Source organism: Vombatus ursinus, unplaced genomic scaffold, assembly GCF_900497805.2.
Source record: "Vombatus ursinus unplaced genomic scaffold, bare-nosed wombat genome assembly UNPS02014781.1, whole genome shotgun sequence".
Taxonomy (NCBI): domain Eukaryota; kingdom Metazoa; phylum Chordata; class Mammalia; order Diprotodontia; family Vombatidae; genus Vombatus; species Vombatus ursinus.
In genome coordinates, this window is record NW_020954559.1 from 24,605,855 (window position 1) to 24,616,871 (window position 11,017).

An 11,017-nucleotide genomic window follows, 5' to 3' on the forward strand; every position below is an offset into this window, starting at 1 on the left:
TATAATATTCCAGAGGTCAAAGGAGATAGGATTACAACCAAGAATCACCTACCCAACAAAAATAAGTATAATTCTTCAAGGGAAAAAAACGGACATTCAGTGAAATAGAGGACTTTCAAGCATTCTTGATGAAAAGACTAGAGTTGAATAGAAAATTCAACTTTTAAATACTGAAGAGAAAGCATTTAAAGCACTTAAAGACTGAAGAGAAGCATGAAAAAGTAAACAGGAAAGAGAAATCATAAGGGACTTATTAAAGTTGAACTGTTTACATTCCTACATGGAAAGATGATGGCGAGATGGAGAGAAAATCTGGAACTCAAAATCTTGTGGAAGTGAATGTTGAAAACTAAGAATAGATAGATTAAAAATATTTAAAAAAATAAAAATAAAAAAGTTTCCTTATGTGGAGCTAAAATCTGGTTCTCCATAACCTACACCTCTCCAAGGGTAAGTATAACAAGAGTCCAGTCCCTCCTCCAAGAAACAGCCCCTTTAAATTCTTGAATATAATTATCACATCCTTCCTAAACTCTCCTGTTCTTCAGGCTGTATCTCCAGTTCCTTCAACTCATCCTCAGATGGAAAGATTTGGAGGTCTTACACCATTCTAGGTTGCTCTCCAAAGGACATTCTAGAACTTATCAATGCCTTTCCTGAAAGGCATGGAAAACTGAACAAAATATTCCCAGATGTGATCTACCCAGCAGAGAGAATATAGAGGATTATTGCGTTTCTAGTATTGGACACTACACTTCTCTTGGTGAGTCCCAATTACCTTAGCTTTTCTAGCTGCCATATCACACTGTTGACTCAAATTGTTTGAACTGAATTAAAGCCACCAGATGAATGACTATCTAGTCACACTGTCTTGTATTTGTGAAGGTAATTTTTTTTTAACCTAAATGTAAGACTTTATATTTATTGGTTGATATGTTGGTTTCTTTTGCTTAGCTATCATTTTTGGCATAAGGGAGGGTTTGTACTGGAGAATGAGGAGGTGGAGTCACTAGAAACTGAGTAATGTGAAAAAGAAAAAGAACATCAATTAAATCTAAAAAAAAAACCAAACCAGCCCTTTTCCTTTATTTCTATTAAATCTCATCTTACAAGACTGAGTCCAATGGCCAAGCTTGTCAGGATCTTCTGGGATCCTGTTTAATCCAAAGTGTTGACTATAATTCCTAGCTTTGCGCCATTTGCAAAATTTGGTAAGCTTATAATCTACACCTTTATCCAAGTCATTGCTAAAAACATGTTAATTCACTTTGGAGTTGTATGTATCATAAGTTTTTTGTTCCGAAGAAATGCTCCCTCTTTTTGCAGTCACTATATTAACCTCACTACGGCATGCATCTATCGCAGGAATAAATAAAAGATGACAAACATTTATGGGGGGGTTTGTATATGTAAAGTGATATGAAAGTAACTGTTTCTTCTTTGTTCAGAGAAAATATTAGTTACACACTTACATGACTGGTTTTACTTAGCTGTCCAAACCTATAATTTCACCAGTATAAGGTACCAGTCTAAACTATAATTTCATTCATTCTGTAAAATATCAATGCACCAAACATACTGTATAGTTTAGGTTGTTTTAAAAGAAATTTCTAAAGAAATATTTGATGAGCATCAAATTATGGAACAAAGTAGCATAAGTGGGAAAAACTATATATTTAATTTTTAAAAAAGTAGATTTGATAAAAGCCATTTAGATCTATTATAACCTGAATATTTTCACATCTCCTTTTTAAACAAGGTAACATTTGCATTCAAAGTACATTAATAAAGACATATTAGAAACAGGTCTAACACATGCCTCACAATTCTGAGATTTGCTGTTTTGCATATCAAATCAAATATACAAATTCCAAATGACACATTTTAATCAATGAATTATTTCTTATCCAGTTCAATGACTTCTTGGATCCAAGAAAGGACATGTGAGTTGATTTCCTTCAAAACATCATCTGCAGATCGTCCTTTCACTGTCATGGAATGATTGGCTTTTTTAACCCAGTGGATCTTAGTAGGGGCTTTCATTGTCTTTGCTACTTTCTCCAGCAATTTCTGAAAGAAAATATATATAGAGGAAAACAGATTTAATGCTCATTTTGTGATTATGCTCCATGATGTCATCTACCAAGTAAGTTACTAGGACCTTCTCTCCTCCCCCTCTTTGAATATATGCAAAGACGCTCACCTAATGTCTGAGACAACCCATCCAACCCATCTCTTTCAGCCCTGGAGGCACAACAATTTGCTTAGCATTTATTATTGATAATTGTGTTACCAGTTGTAGGTCAACTGAACTGTGTATGGTACTCCCAAAGACAAATTCAGATGTTTGGGGAACTGTGTTAAAACTTTTACTCGTTAGTATGTTATTGCAACACCATATTAAATCAATTTTTTTCAATTAATAAACATTTTCTCTCCCCACCTCCTCCACACCCACTGAAAAAAGAAAATGTTAAGCAAAACAAATTCTTGCATTGGAATATCTAAAAACATGTGTCTTATTCTGCATTTTTAATCTATTACCTGTCAGGAAGGGGGTCAAATTCTTCATCACTGCTCTTCTAGAATCATGTTGGATCATCACTGAGTTGATCTTAAGTTCTAAAGTCCTTTCAAATGATCCATTTTTACCATGTTATAGGATGAAGTCGGTGTGTTAAATATTAACGTCCTTATCAAGGTTATGCTTGTACAAGGTTATGCCGGGAATAATTTTTACAAAGGAATAAAATGGCTGAATGCTAAAAAGTTGAAATAGCCTACAGAGCTAATAATATAGCTATAACAGATGATGAAAGCTCTCAGAAGACTCAAGATGAACTTTTCTTGTTCCTGTATGTCAGTGTTCATTTTCACTTGACCAGGTAGTCCTTACCTACCATACAAAATGGGCCAGTGCAGCTATGGGATCTATGCTCTCTGCTTCTCTCATGTCTCAGGGTACCTTGGATATAAAATGAACATGAGCTCAACAAACAAGATCAGCTCTTCTGAACCAATTCTGAATTTCCCAAGCAAGTTTATTTCTTCCTGAAAAACCTCATCTAATAAACACCCTACACCACGGTTGTTACCTTTTCACACATCTCGTCTGCGGAACCAGAAACAAAGAGCACGGGGCCCTTTATAAGCAGCAAACTTTCATTTCTGAGCTTATGCTGCTGCTTTGGACGGTGCAGGGGATAAGAAAAGCAAATGAGACCTCGGATAAAGTCATCAACATCTTCTGGTTCAATCTGACACATCACAGAGGCAGCAGCTCTAGAACCCATAGAACGACCTAGAATCATTTAAAAAAAAAAAAACATCAAGTTAGCCAGGAGGACAGACAGTAGTGCTATAGTAAAGAAGGTCCAACTTTAAAGCTCATCTCCCATCCAGGGGACAGCATTCATTTTTCACTTTGTTCTACACAATGAATGTGGTACTTAGATGAACAGAAGCCTTGAAGGTCCTAGAAGAAATGATAAAAGGTTAATAACAAATCTTGCCCATACAAATGTCAGGCTGCCATGATTTTCTGAGGGTCTGAGGCTCACAGGTGGAGAGCTGGAAGGGACCTTAAAAGTCATCTACTCCAATCTTTTCATCTTACAGATAAGGAAACTGAGGCCTAGAAGTGCTAAGTGACTTACCCAAGGTCACACAGATAAGTAATCAGTGGGAAAGCTGGGATATGAAACCCAGATTTTCCTTCTCTAAATTATGTGCTCTTTTTGCTGGCTTCCCTTTAAGGACAATACTATCAAAGGGATCTTCTTGCCTGAACAATAATGGATGAGGGGAGAATGCCTGTCTCCTTTTCTTAGTGCCATTTTCTCATACAAAGTAGACAGCAGATACAAAGTTAATTGAAGCCAGAAAAGTGCTTTGAGATTCTACTAAGTTATCATTCAGAACAATTTTTAAAAGGGTCCTAACATTAGCATTCTGTTCAATTTTATTCCTCTTCTATCATTTCTTCAATATTTTTAGAATCCATAATTTTGTCAATGTAGGGTTTTAAAGACTGCCTTCATGAACTGCTACAGAACCAAAATTCATCATCCAATAGCCAACATAATGCACTTCTTCAATAATGGACTACATGTGTTTTAAAAAAAAAAAAAAAAAAAAGGAGAGGGAGATCTTTAAATAACAAAATCGAAAGATCAGCAACTTACCTCCAAGGAAAATACCTGCAAGTCTGTATTCATCTGAAGTCTTCAGGTATTCCTAAGAAAAATGAACCAAAAATGAAGAAATTAATGCAGAAAGTATTCCCCTAGGCATAGGAAAACATATAACGTGGGTGGTTCTTATATCCATGTTAAATAAAGTACTTGGTGTACTTTTGAGTTTGAGATTAATTGGTGTTTTCTGTCAGGAGTGAACAATATTTCAATGTGTGTGTAACAAAAAAGGTCTCCAGGTAAAGGCTGGATGGCTATTTGTTGAAGATGTTGAAAAGGGCTTTCCTATTCAACTATGGGCCGATTCTATAAAAAAAACTAGTATGACCATAGACTGCATTAATAAGCACAAAAGATTTGGAACAAGGGAAGTGCTGTGTTCTGACCTCATCAACTCTCAGCTGAATTGTCTGTTTCCAGGAATAACATTTTAGGATAGACTGAAATGTGTCCCCAGGCACCAAGATGGTGAGAGAAGAGGAAGTCACTACTCCCTAACCTGCCCTCAGTACTCCAGTCAAAAGGGACTATTTAGTAATCCACTCAACTGGCCTTATTCTGTTAGGTTACCTCCCAATTGCCCCTGGCCACTTCCCAGCCTTAATCCTATCTAGACTCCAGTCTCCCTTGGCCATGTGGTCCAGGGCCCTGGAATTCAGTTCACTTCTGCTTACTGGCTACTCTCATTCAGATGCTCCTTAGACCCCTCCTCCAGTCACCTAGACTACTTGGCTACTCTTGGATCTCTCCCACAGTCTTTCTGTATGTAAGATTCATCTTGTCTACATTAAGGTGCTCAGATTCTTAAAATCTAGCCTAATGCTTAGATCCTTAAGATCTGGCCCACTTGCATTAATGATACAAATACTTAGATTCCTTAAGAGTCCGGCCACTATGGCGGATGTTCTAATAAACCTTGTCTTTGGCTGGAAAAAAAAAGGGGAGAGGAATTGTTTATCAAATCCAACATGCCATCTACAATCTCCATGTATATGGGCTGGCATCCCCTATGCCTGGAATATACTCTCTCCTCATATTAATCTTTATTTTCATTCAAGGTTCATTTCAGATACCATTTACTCCAAAGAACCTTTTTCCCAATACTCTTACCTAAACATATCCTCTTCACACCCCAACTATTTCTAAAGGACTCTGTCTGGCTCTCTCCTTGGTCACCATCAATGCCTATTTTGCACTAAACTTACCTTTATCCATTTGTTATCCATCACTCACCCTCAAGTAGAATTTAAAAGCACCTTAACTAAAGGGATTATTTTGTTTGCATCCTAAGCGCCTAGCATAGCAGTGCTTAAGATATATTTGTTTAATTGAACAAGGGATGATTAGACTAGAAATGACTAAGGACAGATAGAGGTAGATAGGAGGGATATAGGAGGGAATAAAACAGCTGTGTTCAAGTATTGGACACCTTGTCAGTAATGTGGACAAGTTCATTATGGTTTTACTTAGCCCCAAAGAATAGAACTATGAGAAATAAGTGTAAGTTTCATAGACAATCTCTCAGATAGGATGTGATATGGTTGGAATATCACTGTGGAGTAGAAAATAATGAGCTGGTTGATTTAGAAAAACATGGAAAGACTTGGACCTATGAAGGAAGATGCTTTCCACCCTCAGACAAACAGATGACAGGTAGAAATAAGCTACAGTCCTTATTTCACAGGTGTATGAGCACATAGATGTAAATATGTATATGTTTATAGAAATCTATATATGTATACATATGTGTATGTATATATATATACATATACATACACACACACACACGCTTAATTGTAGTCTTCTTGGGGGGAGGAGGGGAAAAAATAAAGTAAAAAGTACACAGCAGAGAACAAAAGAAAACCAACAAGGAAGCAAAGAAAAGCTGGGCAGCTTTGAAAACATGTAGTATTTATTATATAGGTTTTCTTGAAATGTAAATTTATTGTTTTATTTTGAATCCTCTCCTGTAGTCTGCTGTGTACATGGAAATGTTTTGGTTTTTTTTTTCTTTTCTCATTTTATACTTAAGTTTAAAATTTTAAAAATTACATTGAACAAAAAAGGAAAAATTTGTTAGGAAGGGGGGAGATTCACAGGTGCCATACATTGCACGTGTTTTGGGACTTTCTAAATGCATGCATCAATTGTGCTGACTCTTTTTCTTTTCAAAAACTATTTATTACATAGGATGGCCCTTGGGAAGGGAGATGAGAAAGGATGTATGGGATACTATGACGATGTAAGAAACGAAAAACATCAATAAAAATTATTTAAAAAAAAAAAAGAAATAGGTGAAAGTCTCAAGAAGGATTTTGGCTTAATGAAAGGAAAAACTTCCTAAAAATCACAGTTGTCCAAAATTAGAATGAGCTGCCTCACAAGGTGAGGGGTTCCTTAGATGGGGACTTGGTGGTGACTTTCAAACACGAGTTTGACAGGTGATTAGCTAGCCTCTCTCAGGTCCCTTTCAACTCAGAGATTCTGTAAGAAGTTCCAAATCAAAATAACATTTCAGAGGCACAGCAAGATGTTGCCTTATTAGGAGGACCTGTGGTCTTCCTCAAATCTGTGAAAATCCATGAAAAATATACCACTCGAGATTCTAAAAGTATTTTTCATTTTTCAGTTCCATAAACATTAATTGCAAAGCACTACGCTTAGTACAAAGGTGAATGTAAAATATGAGACATGGTCTTTTCCTTAAGGAACTTTCAGTCAGTTCTGAGCAATTAAGACATAAATACAAAATATAAAAACAAAATGTTAGAAAAAAACAAAGGGAGGAGTTCCATTCACCTTAAATCAAAGTCTTAAGGGGGAGTAGCATTTTAGCTAGGCTTTGAGGATGGGTAGTATTTCAACTGGGAGAGATGTTGAAGGTGGCATTGTTTCACAGAGCACCAAATACATGTGAGGAACAGTGAATAATAATCTTATTCAGCTAGAACAGAATATAGAGTGAGTAGTTGGAGCTAAAGCTAGAGAAGTAGACGGCAACTAACTAGTTGGGGGGGGCTTCAAGAAACGCTAATGAATTTAGACTTTATTTAATAAGCAACAGGAAGTCACTGAAAGCTTTGGGCGTGGGGGAGTGACATGAACAGAGCTGTGCTTTAGAAGCATAATCTGACAAGGTTGTTAAGATAGCCTGGAGAAAGAACAGATCATTCAGAAAAGAGCAGATAATGCACCCAAGCAGGGCCTACAAAGTTTTGCTATAACCACATAATCTAGTATCAGTTCAGAATCCCAACTATACCAATACTTCCATTAGACTAAGACTCCTTGTGGAAATGTCACAGGGCTGTAATTGTGATGCTGGGCTTATCACCATGGAAACAACTCTCCCACTAGCAAACACGAGAATTTGATGATAAAAATATTAATTTGCTGCCCCAAAAAAGTTATTTGTAAGGATATATCTTCCATGGTCCTCCATTTTCTACTGAATGAGCCTCAAACTCCTGAAATTAGTATTCAAGGTCATTAACAATCTGACCCAAACATACCCTTGTGCTTTATCACTCACCATCCCCTCTTTCACTACTGTGCCACCTCCATGAAGCCTTCCCTTATTCACCGATGGTCAGAAATGATAGCTCCCTCCTGAATTCTCATAATATTTTATTTATAATTCTCAGATGGCACTCTCCACATAGCACTATGTATCTCAGTTACTGGTATACACTTGCTTATCGTTCTTAACTTAGAAAATAACGAACATTTGTATAGTACTCTAAGTTTTACAACATGCCTTATTTATATATGTTATCTCATTTGATTCTCATATAACCTGATGAGGTAGGTTCTATAATTATCTTTTTACAGATGAGGAAACTGAGGCCAGAAGAGGTTAAGTGATTTGCCAAAGGACTCACCACTAGTAAATGCGGCAGGTGTGTGAAGCAGGATTTGAAGGTCTTCCTGATTCTGAGTTCAGCCCTTTCTGTCAACTATGGCAACTGCCTTGAGGAAAGTGACCACATCTTATTCATCTTTGGGTGCCTTGCCTAAAAGTAGGTTTTCCATAAGTGTTTGTTGAATAAATGCCCCCAGAAATGCTGAACCAAATGAATATATTCATTTTCCACTGGATTTTCTTAAACAGAATCTTTCTTTATGAAACAAAGCAACTGACTTATCTTACCAAAACTGCTTTATATGCCTTTATTCTGTGTGTAATATTGAGGCCTTTGCAAGTAAACCTCAGGCACAGGATTCCATGACGCGCAAGATGGTTTGCCAGTGACTTCAACTGAGGAAAATTCATATCTCCTGCGGCTCCATGGGTAAGAATCACTGCGTATATTAACACCTGGTCAGTTAATATCTTGTCAGGGACAGAACAAACAGCATCTAGGTTCTTATTTTCAAAAGGTATTTTCACTTCAACCTACAAAGGAATAGACCAAAGGGACAAATAATTACTCCTTAGCCCAACTAACAATAGTCAGATTGTTCAGCTCTGAGAGACATCCTGGCATCTGCCACAGGATTACAATGCCTGGTCTCAAGAGAGAACATAGAAACAAGTAAGATTATTGTTGGAGGCTGAAACTGGAAGGAAAGAATGGCCTGAAGTTAAACATCTTAGAAAAAAGGAGAGAGAAATTCAATAATCCAGAAATAAAGTAAATGAATGAACATGCATTACCTCTGTATAATTACTCATGTTCAGGATCAATTTAGAAACTCAGCATGAATATCTTTGAAGCAAACACCTCTGACCTGCAATCACAAAAAAATTACTGAGGTGAATGACCACTTTGAACAGCAAAGACAAACACGTTAAAAGCCACTTGCCATTCTGAACTGATTTTGACCACAGTGGATGTTAAGTATTGAAGGTTCTTTTCATCATTTCTCATGGTTCCCATGGATACTCTTCATTGGTTTTATGACCAAGGGGAGTAAGAGAGTAATAAACGAAACAGAATATGACACCAAGGAAACATGGCACAGTGGGAAAAAGTTGACTTTTGCTAGTGACCTTCAATCTGTGGAACCTTGATTAACTCATTTTTTGGAACTTCTTCCCATAACAATGATGATGATGACGATAATGATGACATAGAAAAGGAGACACCATTATCTTCATTTTGCAGATGGAGAAAATGAGGTCGAGAGAAGTTAAATGGCTTATCCAGGGTCACACAACTAATAATGTCTGAGAGAAGATTTGAAACTCAGGTCTTCCTTTATTGCCAGTCCAGAAATCCATCCACTACTCTACCAAGCTGCCAGTAAAATGAGGAAATTGACCTATGCTGGTTTGAAAAGCCAACATGGAAGTCTGGATCAAATGGGCCAGCTGGAAGAGGCTGCTTCCTCTCCAAAAGAAGAAGCAGAAGTCTGAAAAGGTCTCCCAACAAGAACCGTGGACCGTGGTGAAAGCTCAACTGTGAATCCTAAGACAAATAAGATGTAACGAACTCCACTAAACTGGTCCTGGAAGAGAGAATCCTACATCAGTGGTTCTACTTTACCATTACAGAATCAGAGATCGAGAGATGGAAAAGGACCTTAGAGGCCAATTAGTCTAATCACCTATTACAGTTAAGGAAAGTGAGGCCCAATAAGGTTAAGTGATATATCCAAACTCATACAGGTGGTATCAGAGGAAGATTTATTTATTTTTTTTTAACCACATCCTCTGAATACAGAGCCATGCTCTTTCCACTGTAAAGCACAACATACTATTGTGGGAAGGCCATACCTGGAATATATTCCTTCTCCATCTCTGACTTTCAGAATCCTTCACTTTCTACTTCTCAGACATTTGATACATTAAGAATCTTAATTTATGGAAAGCACTACACTCAACCAGGGAATTCACAGATGAATAAGATGGGGTCTCTTCTCTCAAAGAACTTCAAGCCACCTCCTCCAGGAAGCCTTTTCTGAATAACCCCCTGCCTTGGGTAAAATTACTTCTTCTTCCTCAAGTTTTCCTTACAGAGAGCATTTCATCTGGATTCCTTTGGCACCATCACTCCCAACCCTTATATTATACTTGCCTACATCCTACCTGACAAAAGAACATAAGCTCTTTAAGATAAAAAACTATGGCATTTAAAAAAAAAGCTTAGTATTTCCACCAGTTACACAGGTGCCTTGAATGGAGTAGATGTTTGATAAATGTTGGCTGAATTGAAATGGGCAAGATTCTAAAAATCATTAATCCCAGACACAGACAACCCCGAAGCAGGGCTACGGTATCCTACCATTATTTAGATAGTCCTCTTCTATTTTTTCATTACTATCTTACTTGTCAAAACCTTCCATTGTTCATACCATAACCACTGCCAGGCACCCTACTATTCCCTGGCTGAACTAGCCCTTCTTACCTTTTCTAGAGATTTAAACCTTTCTTTTCTCCTGCATTCCCCCTCAACCTTTGAGAACTTAACATTTGTTGTGGCAACGGTTAGAAGAAACATTCTAGAACATTTCAGGAGTGGTATTAACTGTAGGCAGGCAATGATAGTCTACACAGTCTTTAGGTCACTGGCACAAGTCTTGTCCTGTTGGCAGAAAGTGAACATAGGTGTTCACACAATTAGCCAATAAACATGGAGACAGACCAGGAAGACCAACCCTTTCATTTTACAGAAGGAAAACTGAGCTTCAGAAAAGAGACATGACATGTCCAAGGTCACACACAGAAAGGGGCAACTAGATGGCGCAGCAGATAGAGCACCGGCNAAGACCAACCCTTTCATTTTAGAGAAGGAAAACTGAGCTTCAGAAAAGAGACATAACATGTCCAAGGTCACACACAGAAAGGGGCAACTAGATGGCGCAGCAGATAGAGCACCGGC

The 11,017-nt window shown here is 37.4% G+C and overlaps 1 protein-coding gene across 2 annotated transcripts in view; it reads right to left on the reverse strand.

The window, feature by feature from the left end:
• Positions 1 to 1,655: 1,655 nt before the first annotated feature.
• The window catches only part of LOC114046243 (testis-expressed protein 30-like), a 17,769-nt gene continuing 8,407 nt past the window's right edge, over positions 1,656 to 11,017 (reverse strand). For both annotated transcript variants that reach the window (XM_027866502.1, XM_027866503.1), the window contains exons 2-6: positions 8,851 to 8,924; positions 8,344 to 8,589; positions 4,185 to 4,236; positions 3,096 to 3,301; positions 1,656 to 2,070 (exon numbers count right to left, since the gene is read on the reverse strand). In XM_027866502.1, the coding sequence (XP_027722303.1) occupies positions 1,897 to 2,070; positions 3,096 to 3,301; positions 4,185 to 4,236; positions 8,344 to 8,589; positions 8,851 to 8,868 (696 nt within the window). In that variant the 5' untranslated portion in view covers positions 8,869 to 8,924 and the 3' untranslated portion in view covers positions 1,656 to 1,896. The remainder of the gene's footprint in view (positions 2,071 to 3,095; positions 3,302 to 4,184; positions 4,237 to 8,343; positions 8,590 to 8,850; positions 8,925 to 11,017) is intronic.